At 53.3% G+C, this 25,132-nt stretch overlaps 1 protein-coding gene across 2 annotated transcripts in view; it reads right to left on the bottom strand.

The window, feature by feature from the left end:
- SRGAP2 (SLIT-ROBO Rho GTPase activating protein 2) overlaps window positions 1-25,132 on the bottom strand; it is a 232,911-nt gene that overhangs the window by 48,743 nt on the left and 159,036 nt on the right. Inside the window, exons 4-9 of one of the 2 annotated variants that reach the window (XM_044671582.1) lie at window positions 24,170-24,232; window positions 15,175-15,390; window positions 14,254-14,382; window positions 8,581-8,805; window positions 6,456-6,557; window positions 5,357-5,554 (exon numbers count right to left, since the gene is read on the bottom strand). In XM_044671582.1, coding sequence (XP_044527517.1) covers window positions 5,357-5,554; window positions 6,456-6,557; window positions 8,581-8,805; window positions 14,254-14,382; window positions 15,175-15,390; window positions 24,170-24,232 — 933 coding nt within the window. The remainder of the gene's footprint in view (window positions 1-5,356; window positions 5,555-6,455; window positions 6,558-8,580; window positions 8,806-14,253; window positions 14,383-15,174; window positions 15,391-24,169; window positions 24,233-25,132) is intronic. The other variant, XM_044671583.1, reaches the window with a different exon arrangement.

Here is a 25,132-nt window from a genome sequence, read left to right as displayed (position 1 = left end):
ACAGAACTTAGGGAGAGTTACAAAGCAGAGCAGCAGAAAACAACCCTGTCGCTGGCCAGGGGCCGGTCACCGAGGGTGCCTTCTGCTCCTGGCACTTTCTGATAAAAGGCATGGACCTTCCCAGCTGGGTGACCCTGGGCAAGTCATTTAACCCCCACTGCCCAGCCCTTGATGCCCTTCTGCCTTGGAACTGATACTTAATATTGATTCTAAGACAGAAGGTAAGGTTTAAAATAAATGGATGAGTAGGTAGGTAGATAGATAGATAGATAGATAGATCGATAGATCAATAGATAGATGGATGGATGGATGGATAGATAGATAGATAGATAGATAGATAGATAGATAGATAGATAAATAGATAGATAGATAGACAGACAGACAGACAGACAGACAGGCAGACAGACAGGCAGACAGACAGACAGACAGACAGACAGACAGACAGACAGATAGATAGATAGATAGATAGATAGATAGATGGATGGATGGATGGATGGATAGATGGATAGATAGATAGATCGATAGACAGACGGATGGACAGATGGATGGATGGATGGATGGATGGATGGATGGATGGATGGATGGAAAGAGATAAATAAGTAAAAGGCATGGACTATATTTCACATCTCTTGCAATCACGAAGTCCTATGAAACTTGTTAATTATTTGCACAGGGGTCCTTGATTTAACAGGCATTTTTTAATAAAACCCTCATTTTCTATCTCAGTAACAACTCTAAGACAGAAGGGCAAGGGGCAGGCAGATGGGGTTGAATGACTGGCCCAGGGTCACACGGCTCAGAAGGATCTATGGCTGCATTAGAACCTGGGTCCTCCTGACTGCAGGTCTGGAGCTCTCTAACAGGCGTTACTTGATCCCGGCCCTGTGCCAGGCCCAGTGTCCCTGAGCAGCAGGAGGGTCTCCCCAAATGTTCTATGTGCCCAGGCTCCTGGCCCAGGGTGCTATAGAGAGAAGGCACTGACTAAAGAGCAAAGGCACGTCCAAGGCAGGGAGTTCCAGAGCTTCCCTGCAGAGCTCCATCCTGAGGAAAGAAGCCTTTGCTGTCAGGGGGCCACAGTGCCTTAACTCTGGAGCCGCGAGGCCTTAGCCGGCACTCAGGCCAGCCCACAGTGAATGAAAGAGAGGCTAAGGGACTTGGCCAGGGTCACCTGGCCAGCAGGGAGAGGGCCAGGATCTAACCTGGGGCTTCCTGACCCTGGCCCAGGGTTCCAAGTGTGAGGCAGGGACAACGACGAAAAGGCAAGTGTTGGAAAACTATCTGGGTTGGAGGCGGGGCCTTGTTCTACAGTCTCCCTTGAACCTTCCATGGCTCACAGGGGAGAAAATGCACAGAATGCATCTGTTCTGGGAAGGAACTTGCCACTCAGCTTTTCCTTCCGGGATTCGGGTTCCAGTGCTGGCCCTCTCAGCTCAGCTGGGCATTTGAGCCTCATCACTTCCCTTAAACCTCTGGGGTCTCATTTGCAAGATGAGGCGAGCGGATCAAACGATCTCTGAGCCCCCCCGGCCCGGCCCAGCCCGCTCTACATACGAATGACCTTTGCAGGCCAAGTGTCTCATTCCCAGGATGCCATCTGGGGATTACAGGGCATCCTGGCGGCAACCACAAAGTGGGTGCTGTGACGGATGGCCCCTCCCTGACGGGGTGACACCCACGAGCTCTGCCGGGGCTCTGCGGCTGACCTGTGCGCGCGTGTGTTGGGGCACGAGGGATGGAGAGAAGCACACGGATGAGCCTGGAGGGGTCAGAGGCAGGAGAGACATCTGCAAACCTGCTGGCTTTGGGGGGGGTCTGGCTATGCTGGGGAGACCTGTCAAGGCACCCCTAATCCAGACAGTGGCTCGCCCAGACACCCCCCAGCCAGGGCTGCCCACTTGGACGTCTCTGTCACCGCTTTATGAATTATTTGGAGCATTCTGAGGGCCTGTCTAGGAAAATGAGAAATTCCCTCTTCCACTAGACAGGTCAAGACAAAAGCCGCTCGCTGCCTGGACCCGGGGAGGAGAGCGGCCCGAGAGGTCACTGACAGCCCGAGCGGCCCTGGGCCGGCCTCCTTGGGAAAGGGGCAGCGAGCGGCAAGAATCAGAGCTGAGGAGCCCTCGGACCAGATATCCTGGAGAACAAAGGCCCCGCCTTACCCAAAGAGCGCCCTCTCCTCCCCGGCTCCCTCCCGCCAGAGGCCTCGGCCACCCTCCGGACCCCGGCACCCCAGGCAACAATTTCCTGAGGCCTGTCCTCAGCTTGCTCTGCGGGACTGTGTGTCTGGGCGGTTTCGGTGCCTGGCACAGAGTAGGCACTTAATAAATGTTGACGGATGGGGTGGCAAGATAGCCCAGGGGACAGAGCACCAGGCCTGGAGTCAATATGAGCTGGGCTCAAATTTGACCTCAGGTACTTCTTAGCTGTATGTCCCTGGGCAAGTCACTTAACCCTCACTGCCCAGATCTTACTACTCTTCTGCCTTGGAGCCGATACTTAGTTTTGACTACGACAGAAGGTGAGGGTTTGGGGGGAAAAGGGCATACTTAGTACCAATTCTAAGTCAGAAGGTAAGGGCTCTGAATGAATGAATAAATAAATAAGGACTGACTGATGCTCTGAAGGTACTGATGTGGCTTTTCTGACTTTAAAAAAAAAGTCAAGAAAAAAAAAAAAGGGAAGCTAGGCGGCTTAGTGAATAAAGCACCAGGCCTGGAGGTCCTGGGTTCAAAAGTGGCCTTGGACCAGATAAGTCACTTAAACCCAATTACCTGCTACAATAAAAAGGGTTTAAAAAAATACATATATCTGAGATAAAAAACCTTTTAAAACATCCTAAGATCATTAAACCAGTTAAGCAATGGCATATCTCAACAATCCAGATAGACGCCTGGCACATGTTAAAAATCTTCAGAAAAGATTCTACAGCTTCTTTCCAAAGTTATCTGTGGTGTGAAAATCCCTCAGACACCCAGGGAGTTCTTTCTAATGTTCATCCCAAGTCCTGCCCCTCCCACCCCCTTTTTAAAACTCTTCCCCTCTGTCTTAGACTCCATACTAAGTATTGGCTCCAAGGCAGAAAAGTGGTAAGGGCTGGGCAATGGGGGTTAAGTGACTTACCCAGGGTCACACAGCTAGGAAGTATCTGAGGCCACATTTGAACCCAGGAATTCCAGGTCTGGCTCTCTTGTCCACTGAGCCACCTGGATGCCCCTCAGATATTTTTTAGTCAGAAAAATCAAATCAATAGCTTTAGAGCATCAGCCAGTCAGCCAGACAGCCAGCCTGCCTTCTTTCTTTCCTTCCTTCCTTCCTTCCTTTCTTCCTTCCTTCCTTCAGAGCCCCTTAACTTGTCTTAGAAATGGTACTAAGTATGGATTCTAAGGCAGAATAATATAAACCCAGCACAGTTTCCCTCAATGGATTTCAGCAGGATGTTCTTTCATGTAACCCAACTGTTTAAGTAGAGAACAGACTTCATTATTGTATTAATAGGTTAATTTCTTGCTCATTTGTCTTCTCTACTCTTGGACAACATAAAATGGAAAAAGGTTCTGGGCAACTAATTTTTTTAAAAACCCACAATACTCCTTAAAAAGGATTTTATTGTTTTTTTAAAGCAAATCATTAGTTCTTAATGGGGAATGGGCAGTATTTAATACAGAATTAAACACAAATTATTCCAGTTGGAGGAGAAATTCGTTTTACTGAGCACATGGACTCTGTTTTTTGACTGTGAAACAAGTTAATTCTTCTCATTCAACTCAGCATGTCTATTCACTAGTTGTATTTCATCCCATATCTGCACACTTAATTTTTTGATTGTCAGAAGATGAGGAAATAAATTTTAGTCCAGGCATCAAATTCTATTTGGCAAAACTAAAATAACTTGATTATTAAAAAGCAAAGCCAGAGGGCAGCTGGGTAGCTCAGTAGATTGAAAGCCAGGCCTAGAGATGGAAGGTCCTGGATTCCAATCTGACCTCAGACACTTCCTAGCTGTGTGACCCTGGGCAAGTCACTTAACCCCCATTGCCTAGCCCTTACTCCTCTTCTGCCTTGGAACCAATATACAATATTGATTTTAACATGGAAGATAAGGGTTTAAAAAAATTTTGCTTGTTGACTCTGGGAAGGGGGAGGGAAGAGGGGAGGTAAAGAAAATGAATCATGTAAATATGGAATAATATTTTTAAAAATGCATAAAATTTTTTAAAAGGTAAAATAATAAGAACAATAACAATAAAAAGCAAAGTCAATGACTATCTTTCAAAGACCTGTTAATACAATTTTTAAAGAGCCAGCTTGGCTATAAGAAGACAGAAATAGATGGATAAAAAGTATTTTTGATACTTTCTGCAAAAAAAAAAAAAAAAAAAAGGTGATTCATATGATGGATTTAGATTGCAACTTGAAAGATTTAGGGTAGACAGGAAGAAAACTTTCCCAACAATGGTTATAAAACATCGGCCCAGCTCTCCTGAGGCTACAGACTTTAAAGAGTTTGGAGTTTCATTTGGCTGAGAGGGGTTTGGATAGCCTCCTCCTTCGAGCCGGGGGATGGATGAGGAGGAAACCTCTTAAATGCAAGCCTGCTGGCTGTTAAAAGGCTCCTGAAAATGAAGGTCTTGCTAGCTTGCCCTTTGGGGGCCGCCTCAACTCTTGGACGGCACTGTGGCTTGAGCGTGCGCGGCTTTAAACAAGAGGCTCCCTCACTGGGGGTGAGATCCGGAAAGGCTCGGGCAGGGAGGGAGCCGGACACTGCCCCGGCCCTGATGCTGCCCCAGCCCCCACGCTGCCCGTGCCACGCTGCCCCGGCCCCCATGCTGCCCCGGCCCCCACGCTGCCCGTGCCACGCTGCCCTGGCCCCCACACTGCCCCGGCCCCCACGCTGCCCGTGCCACGCTGCCCCGGCCCCCACACTGCCCCGGCCCCCACGCTGCCCGTGCCACGCTGCCCCGGCCCCCACACTGCCCCGGCCCCCACGCTGCCCGTGCCACGCTGCCCCGGCCCCCACACTGCCCCGGCCCCCACGCTGCCCGTGCCACGCTGCCCCGGCCCCCACACTGCCCCGGCCCCCACGCTGCCCGTGCCACGCTGCCCCGGCCCCCACACTGCCCCGGCCCCCACGCTGCCCGTGCCACGCTGCCCCGGCCCCCACACTGCCCCGGCCCCCACGCTGCCCGTGCCACGCTGCCCCGGCCCCCACACTGCCCCGGCCCCCACGCTGCCCGTGCCACGCTGCCCCGGCCCCCACACTGCCNCTGCCCCGGCCCCCACACTGCCCATACCACGCTGCCCCGCCCCCACACTGCCCCGGCCCCCACGCTGCCCGCGCCACACCCCAGGGCCTTACTGTGAAGTAGAACTGCTCCGTCTCCTGCTGGTTGGCCCTCCTCTTGGCGATGCTGGGCTTGCTCATGAAGGTCTCGGACACGGTAGATTTGACCGACTCCATAGAGTTGCTGTACTGGAAGCAGTCGGACACGTCGAAGTCCTCGATGGTCACGATGTCTTGGATGGTCTGCAGGGTGGCTTCCATCGTCTTCTTCACCTGTCATGCCCCGGAGAGGGAAAACAAGCTGTGAAGCAGGACGGTGGGGGCCCGAGGGGGCGGCGGACAGAGGCCGGCCGACAACACGCGTCCCGGCCACGCTTCCACGCCAAGGGACAAGGAGAGAAGAATCCAAGCGGAGGAGGGCAGGGCTCTGGAGGGATGTATTTGGCGACAGTTTATTTTCTGGAGCGACACGTAAAGCTGGGCTAAAAGAGGGCATCCACACTCCATCCTGAGCAAGGCTACCTCTGGATCCCTGGCACTAAGGAGGCACTTCATAAAATGCTCAGAGGATGGAGAGCCGGGCAGAGAGACGGGAGGTCCTGGGCTCCAATCTGGCCTCAGACGCTTCCCAGCTGGGTGACCCTGGGCAGGTCCCTGGAATGTCTGCCTCTTTCCTGAAGTGTAAAGCGGGGATGGTACTAACCACAATAGTGCATACCTTCCAAGGTTATCGGAAGCATCTAATGAGATCATCTTTGTGGAAAATGCTTAGCCCAGAGGCTGGCCCATCACAGGCACTACAGAAAGCGCTCGTTCCCTCCCTTCCCTTCCCTCTCCTCCTCATGAGAGCACAGACAGAAGGAAGTGGGCCCTCCCCTGGGGGGGGGGGGGCAGAGACATTTGAATGGACAGAGCCAGAGGCCATACTTGTCTGAAAACGTTAGAGAAAGCAGGCCCGAGGGGGTGGTTCCAGCGCCATTTCGATGAACCGTGTACAGGGAAAAAGGCCATTTTGCAGGGGCTGAGCGTGGAGCTCTGGCTGGCCACGGGGACTTCCTGGAGTTCAAGGGCAGGATGGGGGACTAGAGGAAAGGACGAGCCTGTGCTGGCTCAGGAAACGCTGCCGAGGCCTCCCCACACGAGGCACGGGAAGCCGAGGGGACGGGCCACTCACCTCCTCGTTCTCGATCTTCAGGGTGGACAGTCGGGACTGCAGCTGCTGGCACCTCTGCACCAGCTCGCTCTGGACCGGCTGCTGGGCACAGAGCTGGGAGGCCTGCCAAGAGGAATCAGCACCGAGAGAAGGTCAGGGAGAGGGCACGGTTCTGCTGGAGGCTTGGAGAGTCAGAGTCCCCGCTAATAAAGCGAATCACATTCAAGCGTAACCCAACAGAAGCCAACGCCAGCTTCCAAAACGCTTCCAGAATGCAATGTCCTGTGAAAGGTGGAGGACGAGGAAACCATTTGGAGCCCGGAGGCTCCCCCTTTTTCCTTCTGGACACGAGGGTGACCGGCAAATCATGCCTCGGATCTTGCTTCTCAGGGAAGGAGAGGGCCCCGGCTCTGTCAGGGGCCCCGGCTGCGGAGGGGCCATGCTTTGGTCAATCAAAGACTTCTTTCTGGAGGTCCGAGGGGCCACCTTGCCCTCTGACCCATGATTTCACTCAGAGACAAAGCAGAAAAGAATGCGGTCAGGAGGCGACCTCACTTTGGGGAATGTCACTGGCAGCTAGCACATGCTTATGCTCTCAGGCCATGCACAGAATCTGATTCAATCAAGGAGAAAAGTTCAGGTCCGGTGCTGGCCCGAGAGCCCTGCAGCTGGAGAATGCGGTGGGGGCTGGGATTTTCCAAAGGGCCCTCTTTTTACCCTGGTTTGTTATCCATCTGGATACAAGAATTAGGATGAAGCCTCTCTAAGCCCTTTTCACCAGGCTCAGGCAGACGAGGGCCCCCCAACACAGTGAATACTGCCATGGCCGAGCGGAGCCTGCCTGGGAGGCAGCTCGTAGAGCAAGGCCCAGCCAGCCCACAGAGAGGCCTATGAGCAGCCACGGGCCCTGCGCCCCTCCCCAAGAGTGGGAAGGTGCAGACGCCCCTCGGACCATTCCCTCGGGGAGGAAACAGACGCACTTTTCAGGGGAGGGGGCTGGGCGAGAACCTCTCTCTCCACGGGCTTCCAATCCCACCATCTGACCTGACCTCCTCCCCCGGCCGAGGGGCTGGACTCGGCCGGCCCTCAGATCTCGAGGGCTGACTTCATTGTGGCTCCTGAAGGAATAGACACAATAGAGAAAGCGGGGCGGCCAGCACAGGCCACGGCCAAGGTTGAGGCTCTCCAGCCGTCTGATGTCACCCGTCAGGCATCCTGAGGCCCGGGAGCCATGGGGGCACGGAGAGCAGAGCCAATCGCCTCTCAGGATTCCCGAGCTCGTCTGGCCTCTGATTGGGGGGCCTCGCTCCCCCGGATCTCTGGGGTCACTGGGGGTTCTCTGCCAGCTTCAGTGCCTTCTGTGTAAATGCCTCCAGCACACTAGCCTCAGCGGCACCAAGACTCCATTCAGTTCCCTTTCTTTGCCCGCACTTCCGACTCCCTTCCCACCAAGGGGAGCAAGAGGCTGCAGGAGGCCCAGCAAGGCCGGGCCGTTCAGGCTACACCAGAAGAGGATCATCGGGGCAGCCGGGTGGCTCCGTGGAGAGAGCACCAGGCCAGGCGCCGAGAAGACCTCGGACCCTTCCCCGCCAGGTGGCCTGGTGCCGATTCTCAGACAGGGTGAGGTTTGCTTTGCTTTTTCCCAAAGAAGAGGAGGATCATCCTCTGAGGATAAGCAGTCGGAGCTGCTGACCCATCTAAAGGTGAGGCAGAAAACTTGAAGCTTTCACCCCGCTGGAGCTCTCTCCTTTGAGAAGCACCGGGGAGCCCCGTGCCCAGGCGAGAAGGAAGCTCCTGAGGGCGCCAGCAGCGGGGTGAAGGACCTGGTGTCCGGAGAAGGGCGGGGCCGCAGGGCTAACACCCCAGGGAGCTGCTCCAGGCCAGGAGCCTTCAGCACAGGAGGGGTCCGGGCCACCGGAGATTCTGGGGGTGTCCCTGCACGGGGTGGCCACCTCTCACCCCGAAACGAGCCCTTCTGTTCGGAAGCTCCTATTTCCTAGCCCAGTCATGGAAGCAAATTGTAAATGGTTTGGTTTTCTTGAAGCGGACAAAGGGGGAAAGCGCCCCGGCGGCGCCGGTTAGGCGCGTCCCCAGAGGAGAGCAGGCCAGGGTGGGGGGCGCAGACGGGGGAAGGGGCACGACTCACCATGTCCCCCATGTGGGGCTGGAACTCGAACTTCATGGGCGGGCAGAAGACGTTGTTGTACATCTCCATGAGGCGCTGCTTGTCGCTGGTGGCGTCCAGGTTCTCCACGGCGTTCTCGATGGCGTCCAGGCCCTCGTGTTTGGACTGCTCCAGGTTGAGCTCGGCCGACAGGAAGGTGCGCAGGGCCCGGTTCAGGCTGGCGTGGTAGCCGAGGTCACAGCACTGCTGTAAAGACACAGAGAGCCGGGTGAGCGGCGGCGCCGGGAGGGGCCCTTCCAGAGCACGCCGCCAGCCTTTCGCGCTGGGACGCGGCTCCCCAGACCGGCCTACCCCGCTCCAAGGGTCCCTGGACCGTGTCCCCCCTGAGGTCACTGCGGCCATCTGGCCGGGCCCCAGGTCCACACTGGGCAGGGCCTCTACATGGACTTCCATCAGGCCAGCCGAGCTTAGCCCTGAAGGCGGGCCTCAGAGGCCTCCTCCGGCGTCGGCGTCCTACAGGGCCAGCGCAGGAGGGTTTTGGAGGGTCACCAGCCGGGATGGGGCAGGGCCTCGGGGCTCCCCAAGCGCCACCCCAGCAGCTCTGTCCAGATCCCGGCCGAGGCTCCTGTACACCGCTGCCTCTGCTGGTGGACTCTCCCTGCCGACCCCTTCTTCCTACTCACCACCTAGCACCCCCCAACGGCTCGCCGGGACTTCTGCTTGGCATTCAAGGCCTCTACCCCCTGTGCTTTCCTGCAGAGGTGCCGGCCTCCAGGCCTGGGAGAGGAGAGGCCGCCCCCGGACAGGCTGGTCCCAGGATGGAGAGCACAGCTCGGGCCTCTTCTGGAAGTAGCTTCTCCCCTTCCCCCCGGCCGGGCGCTGGTGTTAGCTCTGGGCGCCCTCGGCGGGTCGGGCTCCTCCCATCGTCCCCACGGCCCATGCTCCTGCTCAGAAGCCCGCGGCAGCTTCCTAAGGCCAATGGGGGAGCCTCTAAAGGCCTTCACGAGCGTTCAAAGCCTCACAGTAAGGCAGCCGGGGCGCAGCAGAGCCAGAGCCGAGCTCCCATCGTGCCGAGGGCCGGGACAGGCCCTCAGACCTCCGGCCTCTGTTCCGCTCTGGAAGGGGGCCGGAAGAGCGCCCGCGTGAGGGGGTTGTGGGGCGCGCTGGCCATCGCTTCACAATCCAGGAATCTCGCTCTGGGGAGGGGAAGGCCCGATCAAAGGCAGAGCAGGCCACCCCGTCCCAGCCCTGGCTGGCCGGCTCCGGGATCGGTGAGACACCCACGGAAACCCCGGCGCGGCGCCAAGCGCTCCCTCAATGCTATTGGGACGAGCGCCGCCATCGCCGCGCTCCTGAAGGCCCTCCCCTCCTTCCTGCTTCTTGGCAGGGCCAGCCTGTGAGGGGATCCCCCCCGCTGGGAAGCTCCGACCGGCAGGAAGGTGTCCAGGGGGTGTCTGGCCGCCCCTCACGTAGATCTTTCACAAAAGTCACCGGCTGTCCTAGCTTTAGCCTTTGAGACAAGAGGGCCTCTCTGGCCTCAGAGAGAGAGCATATGAAACAAATCTATATTTACCTAGACACAGGCATATACACTTAGATCTCTTTTGCAGATAGTGCTAACACGGTGCTTTAAGGAGGGACGATGGGGAATCATGGAACCAGGGAAAAATATTCTAAGTAAAAAAATAAATAATAACACTCACAAAAAGGAGAGACAAAACATTTTCTTCTTTTGATCCTCATTCTAATCCCACATGCTAGAAGGATCCTCATTTTACAAATGAGGAAACTGAGGCTGAGAGAAGATTGTGTCCGAGGCAGAATTCGAACACGGGGCTTTCTGATTCCAAGCCCAGAGGCCTGTCCTGTAGGCTGGCTGGCCATCCCAGCCAAGCACTAGTCATTGAACTCCTCTTTCAGGGGACGGTCCTTCAAATCCTTGGATGGCACTCAGATCCCTGGCCTAACCCAGACCTTCTGCCTAAGCCAGGATTATGGGAAGGGCCAGGCACAGGGGGTGACGTGACCCGCCCGGGGTCTTGGACGTCTTGGTGCCTTGCCGAGGCTTGTGCAGGCCCAGGAGGAGACCGTGGATGCAGCTCTAATCGAGTCTCCCCGGAGCCCTGAGCCTCCTTATCATCCTACAGAGGGCCAGCCGAGGCCCAGAGAGGCGAAGCGGGCCGAAGGAGGAGAGCTCCCCGGGGTCTCCCGGCGAGCAAGGATTGCTGCAGCTTGGGACCGGAGCGTGTGGCTCTTCACTCGTGGAGCTTCCACGGGTGACTTGGCTGACTACAAAACAAAAGAACCGCGAGGGGGACAGGCTCGCCAGCGCCTTCCAGAGGGAAGGGCCGGACGCGGAACCTTGGCGTGGGGAAAGCCACTTCTGGCGAGTCTAGAGAGTCTGAAGGTTTCACTCCTACTGCTGGGCCAGGCTGGGCAAGCAGACACAGCTGAATCTTTTCCTCACGCCAGCGGCTAGCAGAGGCTTCCAATGGCTTCTGAGATTTCACTGCCCCAAAGATTCTGGTTATCAGCGCGCTGGGCTCCTCTGGTTCTTTCTGGGTTATATAAGTGTTGGACGGAAACACTCTCTGGGGAAATCCATTTTTTATAAGAATTTAATGATAGCGCATCCACATGTGTGACTGCCTAAGTTGACAGCTCATTAACCCTTAGTTAGCTGGAAGATTTTTCATAGTCTCCAGAAGGTGGTAAGAGGCGGGAAAACGAGCATTTAATAAAATATATACATGTATATATGTATATAAATAAATATATTATATATCATATAAATATGTGTATATATAAATGTGAATATATAAATATGTGTGTATATGTATGTATCTATGTAAATGTGTACCTTCAGTCTTAGGTGTCAATTCTAAGACAGAAACGTATCAAGGGCTAAGCAATCAGGGTAAGTGACTCACCCAAGGTCACATAGGCCTGGCAGTCTATCCTCTGAGCTGCCGAGCAGCCCCTTCAAATATACCTTTAATTTATGGGAAGAGAAAAAGGATTCCTCCAAGAGAACTTCCTACAGAGCTCTCTGCAACTCTGTTGAGTTTTAAAAATGAACTGAAGAGAATCCGTGCTGGTAGCCTCAGGCTGGCCTCTGGCCCACAGAACTCTCCGAATCTTCAGCTCTCCTCGGGCTATTTGTGGGGGGGACAATGCCCCGCTCTTCATTCACCCACATTCAGCTGAGTTTAGGAGAGCCACAGGAGGAGAAGACATGACATTCCAGCGAGGTGACAGCCTTTAGCTCCTGCTAAGTGAGCTCAGAATGTCTTTTTGGCCTGAAATCAAGGATTTCCTTGACTCTGTCAGATGCTTCCCATGGATTCTGACAATCTGGGTTTCCATCTTTCACGGTCCCAGAAGAAGGGGAGGAAGGAGTCTCGCGGCAATGCAGATAGCACCGACAGAAATAACTGCTTCACACTCCCTTACAGCTCCAACACCCTGCAAGAGCGGGTGCCACAGATGGCAATGAAGAGAAACGTGACTTGTCCCCCGTTCCAAAGTCCATCTCCCCCCGGATGGGATGAAGACGGTGGCATTTCTGGCCCCCTCAGCTCCACCTCGTCATGCCAGAACCATCGGGACACGGCCTGTAAATAACGAGCCAAGAGAAGGCCCCTTGGCCCGGCTTCACAGCTACCTTATAGTCTATTGGCCCACGTGTGCCTTTTACTTTTTGCTCTCCCACAACAGAAGACACGCAGGAAGTGAGGGAAATCGCAGCTTGCCTTGCCCCTCGCCGGGCTACAACAGGGCACATCCCTAAGAAAGCATGCCCCGCGCTGTGAGAAGGTGGATAGAGCAGGTATTAGGTTTGTAGGATTTTCTCTTACATCACCTCGAATAGTCCTCCTGTGCCATGAGACACTTAATAAATGCTTTTAAAAATGATTGAGTAATACCTGTTTAACCCAGTGGAATTGCTCGTCAGTTCCGGGAAGGGGGAGGGAAGAGGGAAGGGAGAGAGCATGAATCATGTAACCATGGAAAAATAGCTTAAAATAAATAAATAAGTAAATAAAAATAAAAACAAAAACTTTTTTTTCCAGGGAAAAAAACGATTGAGGAGGATCAGATGCCAGAGAGTTTGCTCTTGGGAAGGACTTTGAAATCTCCTGGGTTGAGATGAGTTTTCTCATTGCAGAAGCAGGGCTGCAGAGGCCTCGGCCTTTGAGAGGCACAGCAGGGCCTTCTTGGTGGTTGCTCTCTTCCTGGCCCTAAGGAACCAACAGGCCACTTTTGTGAATTGGATGGGGAAGCATGCGTGGAGCCCAGAGGCAGGAGGAGACCATGCACCCCACAAATCAATGGGGATGCTATCAGATGGGCAGCTTTGACCTTCCACCAAGTAGGCAATGGCCTGGCAGGGAGAACAGAGGAGGAGGAAGAGGAGAAAGGACTCTGACCTTCATGCAAAGGATACTCCTCCCTCCCAGCCCCAAGGACAAGTGTCCCTGGAGGAGAAAGAATCTTGATTTTCATTTTAACCCAGATGAAAGAATGGTCTCCGATTGGGATCACTAGACAAAGAGGTGCCTGAATGGCCTGGAGGACTCCACACATGCTGGCAGGGAATGAAACCCAGTCCTTTAAAGGGCCTGGAGAAAGGCTGGGGCACCTCTGAGGGCCTCCCCAAACTCCTCTTCTTTCTGCGCCTTTCCTGGTGAATCATTCCTTTGTTTACTCCTGGAGGCCCTTCCCTGAGCCTCAGAGCTTTTCTCTCCTCACCTACTTTGCCTTTCACTCTCAAAATAAAGGCTCCAGGGGAAAGAAAGTATATATATTTTTTTTAAGTTGTGGCTCAAAGGAATAAAGTGACCTGTCCAGGGAAGGAAACGAGTATTTATTAGGTCCTTACTATGTACCAGGTACCACTCTAAGTGCTTTATGAGTCCTCACAACCACCCTGGGAGGGTAGGAGCAAAGTCACCCCCATTTTATAGATGGAGCTGAGGCAGACAGAGGTAGGTCACTTGCCCAGGGTCACACAGCTAGTAAGCGTCTGAGGCCGGGCTCCAGGCCGCTGCTGGGGCGAGGGGCTCTGCCCACTCGCTAATGAGGGGGCTCAGCCTTTTCCCAGGCTCTGCACTCCTGCCTAGTCCAGCCACCCAGGGAGCCGAAGCCTTCAAGACTGTCTGGTTCGCCCTGCCTGCGTCAGGGGGTGCCATACCCTGTGTCTGGTGCCTCGTCCTAGGAAAGGGCCCAGAAGGGGGGACAAGACTTGGGCGCTGCCCCGCTTTCCCAAGGCTTTTGTAAGGATCCGTGGCATTCACGTGATGGGAAGGAACGAATGTGACGACGAGTGTGAAAGTCCTTGGAAAAATACACCTAAAAGGAGACTGCAGAGAACGTGACATGGGACGCGGACGGGCCTGAGTCTGCCTCCTTCCCTGGACACGCACCAGCGCTGTGACCCGGGGCAAGTCGCTGAAGCTGTGTTTGCCTCCGTTTCTTTATCTGTAAAATGGAGACGATAAAAGCGCCTCCCTCCTGGAGCTGATGTGAGGAAAAAACGCGCTCCTCTACTGTGTGCAAAATGCTCAGCACATCCTCAAGTGGCCACCACACACAATCCAAAGACAAGACCCCACAGTAATTCTCCATCGTCCCGAGCCGCCGGTCTTTCAGCAGGACAGAAGGACGGGGGAGGGCCCAGCCTTAGGTACTTACATCGATGAGGTCGGAGAGGTCGTGGATGTAGTACTTGAAGACCGACGCATTGGTGGCCTCCAGAGCCAGCAAGTACTCATTCCGGGCTTTAATGGCCTTCAGCTTATTCTCAGTGTACTTGGCTTGGCGCTAAGAAAAGGAACAGAAGTTGGGACTTGAAAAAAACTGACTTTAAAAAGGAGAGTGTGTTCTCTGAGAAGCGAGAGGAACAGTACATTCAGGAGGCAGGCACAATTAAGGCGCTACTCCCAGAGCGCTTCTCCCTCAAATTGGGTTCTAATTCTGCTTAATGAAAATTCAAGGGCAGAATGTAGATCACTCCAGGAAAGGTTAATGAGGCTCCTGCCTCAGACACAGGCCCCCTTTGGGCTCTACCTCATAATAGAATCCCCCCACCCCGTAAGAGCTCGTCCTGCCCCTGCCACCCTCGTGGCACCCATGGCTTCTGGGCCCTCGGGCATCTTCATCTGAGAGCCAGAAGATCGGGGTGCGATCGTGGACGGGGTCGGAAGGGGGATGGCTGTCCCCGGATGCCTCATGGCAGGGCATTGGAGGGTTATCTTGTGACTGGGGGGAAAGCTCTGCTCATTTTTAGACAGCTTAGCACAGAGAGATGCCAGCTTGCTAACCTCAAGATACTTCTTTTATAAAAAATTAATTTTTTTCTTGATACTTTAAAAAATTTTATTTAAATTTATTTATTTTTTTCTCAAGATACTTCTCATGAATGAAGACTAAAGCTTAAGAAACTCCCACTTTTTAACATTCCCCCTTCACCCACCGAGCACTTAGCCTGGGCCAATAAATATTGGCAAGAAGGCTTTAGCAAGGAGGAAGAGGCTGTGGGGAGGCTCGGGGCAAGGCCAGGGGGCAGAGGGCGGTACCCAGCAGCCCCCAGAGCCCCGCTGCCCAGCCACCCACCTTCTCCTTCATCTTCTCAATCTTCTTTACTGAGCTCCTGCGGACGTGCTTCTCCTCGATGCGCACGTTGGAGGTGGAGTCCGGCGATCGGGGCGTCTGCCGGTCCTCCTGCTTCACTGACTTGCCGATCTGCTTCTCCTCCTGCTTCTCGGCCTCCTTCAGTTTGCTCTGGGCGCTGATGCTGTCAGCGTTGTACATGTGATACGTCTTCATGACCTGCAAGGCAACCGGAAGGACGCTTACAAAGGGAGGCCCGGCAAAGGCCCCGGCCGCCCCCGGCCCGCGTTCTGACGGGGGAACCCAGGAGGGCTGAGCCCAACGGCGAGCAGACACGGGCAGCATTCGAAGCTGGCCCAGAGACCTCATTACAACCTCGACTCTGCAGGCCCGCCCTTTATTATTTATCTCTATTAATGGTCATTTATAAGCGTTACTCTTTATCTTAGCAAAGCACTCACGATCCATCTGAATCTTCGTGATGCCATGTTAGAGGAGAGACGAGGGCACCGAGCAGGGCTGCTCCGGTGTGACTGAGAAAAGCCCTCTGATGAGGGATGGCAAGTCCAGAGGGCGGGCGGTAGAGACAGCTAGGCCTGGCTCTCACTCCACTGAGCTACCCAGCTGCCCCCGCTATTAATTTTTATTACTACTACTGCTACCACACATGATCAGAGGCTATTTTGAAAACACTGTCAGTGGATGAAAGGGATGATTTCAGTAGGAAGACTTGTTGGGCCTGATTCAGAGGGAAGCCGGCAGAGGCAGGAGAATCATTTATTCCATAATGACCCCCCTGTCTAAACTAAGAGTGTAGCTTCCGGAACTCTTATGGATGCACCAACCAACCACCACCCCAGAGGACGCCGGATGCACAGAGCTGGTGATCTTGGGGTGCGGATTGAGAGGTCCGGACGATGTGGGGATTTGCTTTTGCTTGATTATACATATTTATGAGGAGGGCTCTGGGTTTTTTGGTTTTGTTTTCAATAGTGGTTAAAGAAAGAGAAGGGAGAGAAAATGGATCCATTTTTGCTAACCCAAAACACAAAATTTAAATGAACGTGATCCATAAAGGAAACATGAATAACTGACCTGCATGAAATGAGTCCTATAGTTCACTACATTGTGATTCTATGTTTCTAGGTGGATTGACAAGGATGACCCCAATTCTCTGTTGGGGAATCAAGTCCCCCTCCCAGAGTAAGGAGATCACAGCCCTGCAAGTTCGGCCCGTTGCTGCCTTGGGCTCCGGGTCCCCGGAACCTTCGTCAGCCACCAAACGCTCGCAGGCAGGGAGAGGGCCGTGGATCAGATTTGTGACTAAGACGAGAGGATCAGAGGTTCGGGCCCGAGAGCCCATTCAGGCCACACACAGCCCTGTTCCGAGGGCCACGGCCCATCCACAAGAGAATCAGGCCCCCTCCTGGCACACCTAAGCACCGCCGTCCCTACGCCTCAGGCCCCTTGGTACAGAAGCTTAAGAGACCATACGAAGGGCTGCGAGGTGCCAGGCCTGGAGGCGGGAGGTCCTGGGTTCAAGCCTGGCCTCAGACACTCACCCCGACGGTCTAGCCCTCTGCTGCCTCAGAACCAGTACTTTGTGTTGATTCTAAAACCAAAGGTTAAGAGTTTAAAAAAAGAAAAGGGGGCTTGGGGGGGAGAGAGGAGAACCATCTTCTAGATCACTGGAGTGGCAGTACAGAGGAGGCCGGGGAAGGCCTGTCCTGGCCACGGCCCAGGCCGGGGAAGACCCCACTTGTCTCCTTCCCAAGGATGCTGGGAAGCCGAGGAGTCTCGAGGCCAGGCCCCGGGCGGATCTCACATCCTCCCCAACAGATCACTACGTCCTGTTTCCAGAGTCGCCGCGTGCCAAAAGCAGGCCAGAACCTCAGACGTCGACCTGTCCTTCTAGATGATGACACAAACAGGTAAAAGGTCCCACGCCTGGATGGAGAAGGACAGCCCGCCGAGGCTGGGGGCGAGGAGGCCGTCTCGTCGGAGCCCACGCCAGCCCAGGGTTCCATTTTAGGGGGAAGCGCTACCCCTCGGAGTCAACCCACTACGAATTAGGGCTCGACTGCCAAAATGTAAAGCGGCTGAAACGTCCAAGGGCGTCCGGGTGCATTTCTGCCGGATTGCTGCTCGCCAGCCCCCTCCAACCTGGCCGGTGGTTCAACAGGGACTCGGACACCCCGCAGGAGGGTCTCTGCCCACGGCGCTCCGCCGCCTCCAGAGCTTCCTCCGGCTGGAAAGCCGGCATTCCTGGCGGAATCCTGGCAGGAGTTCGGCGATGCGAGGGCCGGCCTGTGGCTGAGCAAGGGGAGCCTCTGGGAACACCTGCTCACCCGGAGCGTCCATGTCCAAGGGGACGCCGCACAAGAGCCACGTGGAGGAGGGAAGCCGCCGGACACCATGAAGAGCGAGGTCCGGGGAGGGGGGGCGCTGCTGTGGCTCAGGGGAGAAAGAGTCAGGCCTGCAGACAAGTGGTCCTGGGTTCAAATGTGACTCCCTGGGGAAAGTCACTCATTGCCTAGTCCTGACGGCTCTTCTGCTTTGGAACTGATACATCGTATTGATTCTAGGACAGAAGCGAGGGTTTAAAGAAAAGAGCCCTTGGCAGGGGGTATGGAAACACTGGGAGATCTAGGTTTGTGGTACATCTCCAAAAGGAATGATTTGTGCCCTCGAATGAGCAGGGCTTTTTGTCTGTTGGTTTGGTTTTTTTTTTAAACCCTTACTTCTGCCTTAGAATCAGTACTAAGTATTAGGCTTTTCCACTGGTGCAGAGAATTCTCTCCCTCCTTTCAGTCTTCAAGAGAGGTTATAATTCTGTCCTAGAATCAAGTATTGGTTCCAAGGCAGAAGAGCAGTAAGGGATGGGCAATGGGGGTTAAGTGACTTGCCCAGGGTCATCCAGCGAGGCAGTGTCTGAGGCCAGATTGGAACCCAGGACCTCCCAACTCCAGGCCTGGCTCTCTCTCCAGAGCCACCCAGCTGTCCTTTCAATTGAGCCGGTATTTCATCCTTCCTGTATGTCTAGAGAACAGAATATTCACGGTCAGAGCAAATCTCTGGAGCAGGAGGCTGAGGAGATGAGGCCCGAAAGCGCATGAAGATCTAGATGACAGCTCATTTCGGATGCATGATGTTCCATCATCGGCTTCACCCTATTCTGAACTTTTGCACCATTTTCCTTAAGTGCAAGAGCTATTCTCTGCTCCTGAAGCACTGGAGACAGTAGGCTCTGTTACAGAAGAAGCTATATTTAAATACCAGAAAGCACAGCAGGAGGAAAGAGACTTTCTGAATAATTTATAGAGCCCTCTGCGTCTCCGAGCTGACTAGCGTGGGGAAAGAGGCATTTATCACTCAAGCTGCAGAAAGTCAAGGGTAGAGAGGACTCGGAGGCGTCTGAGACCGCAGAGCCCACGGGGAAAGAGACGCCGGTGGCCGCTGACCCAAGCCCGCCCCTGGTCATTTTATAGATGAGGTGGTGGGGCAGCATGGGAATCCCAGCATATGGCTCTGATGGTACAGACCTGTGTTCTGTCCAGAGGCTGTCTCTCCCTGCAATTCCCTCTCCTCTGCCTCCCAGAATCCCCTGGTCCCCCTTCAAGACTTAAGGATCAGGTGCCACCTTCTCCCCCTTCCTCTCACCAGCCTCAGGGAGCAGGCCAGAGCACAGAGGGTCCTACTGTCAGGTTATAGCAGAAGCAGAACCTGCACTCAGGTCTTCCTGGCTCTGAGGCCAGCCCTCTTTTACTATTCTGTACCCTAATTATTTTACATTTCTTGGGTATGCATTTTGTTTTTACTTCTCTGTGTCAATGCTATTTCCTATCCGTAGAATGTGAGATCCTAGCAGGCAACAAATCATGAATGTTTCATTCAATGGGATAGATGAGTGGTGTAGGGGATAGAGCTCTGGATCTGGAGTCAGGAAGACCTGAATTCAAATTCAGCCTATGTAATTACTAGCTGTATGATCCTGGGCAAAATACCCAACCACTGTCTGTCTCAGCCTCCCCATCTGTGAAATGGGGACAACAGCACCCACCTCTCAGGATGGCTGCCAAGATAAGATGAGACACTTGTAAAGGCATTTTGCGAATCTTAAAAGCATCAAGAGATTATCATTTTTACTCTCTAGATCTTCAATGCCCATCACAGTAGCTGGCAAAGGTACAGATCCTTAAGAAATTCTTGTGAGACTGAATTTTCCTTTTTGGCATGTTAGTTTAAAAACCCTTACCTTGTGTCTTAGAATCAGTAATGAGATAATAACTGTTCATTCTAAGGCAAAAGAGAGGTAAAGGCTAGGCATTTGGGGTTAAGTGACTTGCCAGGAAGTGTCTGGGGCTAGACTGGAACCCAGGACCTCCTGGCTCCAGGTCTGGCTCTCTATCTACTGGGCTACCTGCGAGACTGAACTGAATTGAAGAGTAGGGGGAGAAAGGTCTGGAAAGATGGGGTGACCCTACAGTACATCGGTGCCCCCACCGTCCCTGCACAAACCATGATGCTCAGTGACTCGGCTCCATCAGGAGGCACTGGCAGACAACGACAGATCTCAATTCTCATCCTCGCCAGAGAAATCGAGCACCAACTGAGGCCAGAGGCAACGACCAAAGCATCTCTAAAGACATAAACTAAACAGTCTCTTCTAGCCCATCAGGAAACATGCCCACGGATAGTTGACTACAAAAGATAGACAGCGTACAACGCAAGGGAGGTGGGGGCCAGGGGAGGAAGCAGTGTGGTTTAGTGGCTAGAGCCCTGGCTTCAAGACTGGAAAGACCTGGGTCCAGGGTCTGCTGGGGGGCCAAGCCTATTAACCTTCCAGGGCTTTAGGTGCAGAGAAGGGCCGGCCTGCCTTGACAGAAAGGACTTTCCTGGGAGTGTGGTAGGTCGGCTGCTAAAGGATCCCTGCCTTGGGAGGTGAAAGCTGGCAGGCCAAAGAACAGATACCAGGAATTCTCCTCGAGTCTGCTGGATCTATTCAGAGGAACAGGAACTTCAGACCCCTGACCCCCCGGCCCTTCCTGCCACAGCGGCCTAGCTAGTATCTGGCCGTCTCTCTCCTTCTGAACTCCGGGGCCTTCTCTTCCCAGCTCCTTCCACTCGCCCAACAATCCTGGCACACGAGCTCTCCAGCAAAGGGCCTTTAGGGGCTTTCCTGGCATTCCATGGTAGAGATCTGCCCTTCGGAATGATGCCTGAGACGGTGAATACCTTGGGGTCTCCCCAGGGGAGCAGGGCATCTGACTTCAAAGGCATTCTTGGAGAACCACTCAGAAAATGAAAACCACTTATGCCCAAATGGAAGACCCGATCGGTTCATTTTGAGGAAAAGACACAGAGAAAAACATTCCCTGGGACGGCTTGACATAAGCCCTGGTGCTGGGCCGGTGGCCCCTGACACGGCAGAAAATGATCCTTTGTCTCGAGAGAAGGCTCAGAGCAACTAAGCCAATCCGTCCCACTCCAGTGTCTGTCTTTGGGTATAAAAGCATGGCCCTCCTCCTGGGCACAGACGGCTTCATTCCCAGACCACGGGGACTGCTAAGACATTAGGAGCTCCTTCAAGGTGGAGTCCAGTTTCTAAGGAGCAGCTCCAGACCCTAAGATGTCCTGGACCTCTTCAATCAGATACCAGTCGCCTGAGGAACTGAAGTGGGCCTCAGCCGTACTGCGTTCAAACCTGCCATCTTACAGATGAGGGCCAGCGAGGGGGACGTGACTGGTCCCAGGGCCCACATACAAAAAGTTAGTAGCAGAAGGACAGCTGGGAGGCTCAGTAGACAGAGAACTGGGCAGGGAGATGGGAGGTCTTGGATTTCAATCTGCCCTCAAATACTTCCCAGCTGGGTGATCCTGGGCAAGTCACTTAACCTCCACTGCCTCGCCTTTACTCATCTTCTACCTTGGAACCAATACTTAGTGCTGATTCTAAGACAGAAGGTAAAAAATAAAATAAATAAACAAAAAGAAGTTAGCAGAACCAAGACTAGAAGGATGCCCAGGCTAGTAAGTACTCTGTCTGGTCATTGTCTAGTCCTTTTGATAAGAAGGCCACTGAAATGTGGGACCCGGGGGCCCCTGGCCCAAGAAGAAGGAATGGGGAGGAGCGCGTCTCCAGCGGATCCCTCGGCTCTGCTCTCCTTGCCTATCCTCCGAGGGGACGTGACTGCAGCATGGCTCGCGTCCCAGCTCCTCCACTTAAAACATTTATTATCTCATACAGCTGGGACGGTCCAGGCTCCAAACCATTTCTGTCCTCCCAAGAAAAGAAGCCTCTTTTCTTTCAACTTGTCAAAGAACAATGACATTCTTGAGTTCAGATCCTTAACTTTCCTCTAATTTTAAGAGGAAATCTCCACACCTTCCCCCACTGTACAACTAGAGAAAGTGATGCCTGGGTGTTAAGATTACCCGGTTCGAATGGAGGGTAAGGACAGGGCTAGAACTGGGGTCTTCTTAGCTCCTCTCACATGTCCTCTTCATCTCATAGTTCAAACTCCTCCAAAAGGTCCAGGGCTCCTGGGCTAGCTCTTGGGGAAATTTCTCATTTTGGCCCGAGGCAGGCTCTAACAATCTGCATCTGGTTCAGGAGAGCTACACCCCACAGACTCAAATTTTTAAGATGAGTCGCTGGACTTCATCATTTGCACTAAAACACTTGGCCTTCCTAGCAGCCAACAAAACAGCTGGCTAAGGCTGGATAGACCAGAGACAGAGGAGCTAGAGGCCAAAAAGTTTCTTCACAAACCAAAATGGCAAAACCCAGAATTCTTCTCACTTCGGCTCAAATTTCTCTTACACCCTCTCTCTGCCCCGCCAGTCCCACACAGCAGCCAAAAGAAAATCCCAACTTAAACAAGTCTCTTCATCATCTCCCGTTGGGAAACATGGGCCCGTCAGGCAAGGGTCACAGAGTCGGGACACATTTTTTTCTTCAACTGCCTGTCCCACCACCCTGGAGCATCCTGAAATAAAAACGGAAGACTTTTTCTACCCCTTATCCAAGTACTCCTGCCTAGAGCGTGTGGCAAGTCAGGACGTTCCCAGGGTTGAGGAACAAAGATATTTTCAGTGACTTTTTTAAAGGGTTCAGCTATTGAGCAAATGTACTGTTTTCTATCTTGGCAAGTTCTGTGCCAGAAGGATGGCGCATGAGTGCCTAGAAGACACTCTAAAAATAAAGGCAGAAGTAAAGAACTAAACAGACAAAAGGTCCAGGAAACTCATCCAGTCCAAAAATGGTTCACATCAACATGCTTCTATTATAAAAAACAACTAGTCTTCATTTCAGTGGACAGAAAAGGGAACTCGGCACCTAAACCTATAATCCGAGGAGGGAGACTGCCTCTTTGTGCTGGGCTTCCAGGCAGCAGAGTTCATACAGTACCAAGTGGGCAAAGAATCCAAAGCCGAAGAACAGCAGTGGTGCCATGTCTGCTAACTCCATTACCATATTTCCTGGCTGAGCATTCACTGTCCATCACAAGAGCCCAAGAGCACACATCTAGATTCTTATGTGAAGAAAACAGAGTCCTGATTTGACATATTTAATCCAACAGACATATATTAAATGGCATTTAGTACCCTAAGGCAGCTACTCAGGTTTCTGCCTTACTCTGTCTCTGTCTCTGTCTCTCTTCTTTCCTTCCTTCCCTCCTTGTCTCTATCCCTCTTTCCTTTCTTTCTCTCTCCTCTTTCTCTCTCTCCTTCCTTGTCTCTAACTCTCCTTTTCTCTCTCCTTTCTCTTTCTCTCTCTCTTCTTTCCTTCCTTCCCTCCTTGTCTGTCTGTCTGTCTGTCTGTCTGTGTCTCTCTCTCTCTCTCTCTCTCTCTCTCTCTCTCTCTCTCTCTCTCTCNCTCTCTCTCTCTCTCTCTCTCTCTCTCTCTCTCTCTCTCTCTCTCTCTCTCTCTCTCCTGTCTAAGAATCAACACTAAGTATCAGTTCCAAGGCAGAAGAGTGATCGGGACTAGGCATTGGGAGTTAAATGACTTGCCTGGACTCACACAGCTAGGAAGTATCTGAGCCCACCTCTGAACCTAGGACCTCCTGACTCCAGGCCTGGTGCTCTCTCTGAAGCCACCTAGCTGCCTTTACTCCATGGAGAATAAAGAAGGTCCAACAAGTAAACAAAATAAGTCTGCAAAACCAATCTCCTGGGATGGGACAACGTCAAGGACTGAGGCAGGGCAAGGCCGTAGGATGTGCGAAGGAAGGATTTCTGGAAAGTGGCCGTGCTCCAGCAGCCTGGCCTGCAATGAAGATGCTGCGTGCACCACGGTGGTGATTTCCTTGGCTTAGGGGTGTGTGTGTGTGGGGGGGGGGGGTGTATGTAATAATAATCAGGCACATTAAGGAAATAATGACCGAAGCCCCCTTGGGAGGAGGCCCACCCAGAGGCGTGCAGGAACACAGGCCGTAGCGGAAGAGGATGCCCCTCAGGACAGACGGCCCTTTTAAGCCCTGAGCCTGGGGCTCTCTGCTCTGATGGACCCCTTGCTCTAAAGCGCTGACCAGGGTCTTGGCCTCCCTCTCCAGCGGTCCCCCTGGTCTCGACCATGAGAGTTCCATTTGGGATCTTGTGTAAAACCTCGGGTAATAATGAGGCCCCTCCCCCAGAAATGATCCCGGTGCGGGGCAGCGCAGGGCGCATCCCTCCTGGGCTTCCTGGCCTGGGGGATCTAGTTTGCTGGGAACAGGGTTTGCCGGAGTGGGCATGGATTTTTCATCCTCTGGGGCCTGCAAGTCCCTGCTTGACTCTAAAATCTCCCTTCTGCCCCCTCCTCAAATAGAGCCACGGCCAGGCTTGACTGAAGGAAAGGTGGGGAGGTGGGTCAGGAGGTCAAGGCCAGAAAGAAGAGCCAAGAAAGGGAGAAGGTCGGAGCTCTCTCCGATGGGGAATGTGTCCTCAACCCCAACCCGAGGCCAGATCGATTGGGATGCTGAAGCAGCCCTGCCAAGAAACCCGCTTGATTTACCGAATAGAGCTCGTTCAGGACCTTCATCAAATCATCCTGGAGCTGTTGGCCGACTTCTTTGCTCTGCAACGAAAGAAAAGCTCAGGTTAATTGGGAAGTGGGGAGGGAGGGGGACGCCGACAAAGGGAAGCGCAATACGGGCTCTACAAATAACCCTGACTCAATTAAGGCCCATTATTTAACCAGGGAAATCAGATAACCATTGCGATCAGACCCAATTATGGTCAGATTACTCAAGGAGTTTTAATAAAATGAAATGTGCTCTTATCCAGAGCAGAGCAGAGCTGATAAGAGAGGAGGGCAAATGGGCTTCAGCCTCTGATTTTCCCTGAGGAGTCAGCCCAGAGCCACATGCTCCCGGTAACTACTGCTAGTGGGACCCGCTCTCCCTGCCCTGCCCTGGCCCGCTACAGAGGCAGGGCCAAAGGCCGTGTCAACGCAGGAGGTCCTCCGATGGACCCTTCAACCTATTAACAGCATCTACTAAGTGCCAGCTAACATGGCAGACATCGCTCCAAAGAGTGACGAAATCCCTCTTCTCGAGGAGCTTCCAAGCACCTAAAATCAGCCGGGAAAACTCCTTGACAAACGGGACACGCTGATTTGTTTTATTTTTGCTCAATTAATGACAGGCAGGGGCAGCTAGGTGGTTTGGTGGAGAGAGGGGCCAGGCCTGGCATCCGGAGGCCCTGGGTTCAAATTTAGCTTAATTGCCTACTGCTCTCTTCTGCCCTGAAACATTACTTAGTATGAATTATAAGACAGAAGGAAAGGGTTTAAAAGAAAGGAAAAAAAGAATGATTGGCATATGGGCTCACATTAGACTAGATTAATTCAAGAGTTCCAAATAATGCTCATGACCAAGGGTAAATCAGAAGCCATGGCTATTGCTGTCCTATATCCTTGTGCCATTCTTCCCAACATCTTGTCATTCAACAGTATAACAGTGCATTAATAACAATA

The sequence above is a fragment of the Gracilinanus agilis genome, chromosome 4 (assembly GCF_016433145.1).
Source record: "Gracilinanus agilis isolate LMUSP501 chromosome 4, AgileGrace, whole genome shotgun sequence".
Lineage (NCBI taxonomy): Eukaryota > Metazoa > Chordata > Mammalia > Didelphimorphia > Didelphidae > Gracilinanus > Gracilinanus agilis.
This window is presented reverse-complemented; position numbering and strand designations above follow the sequence as displayed.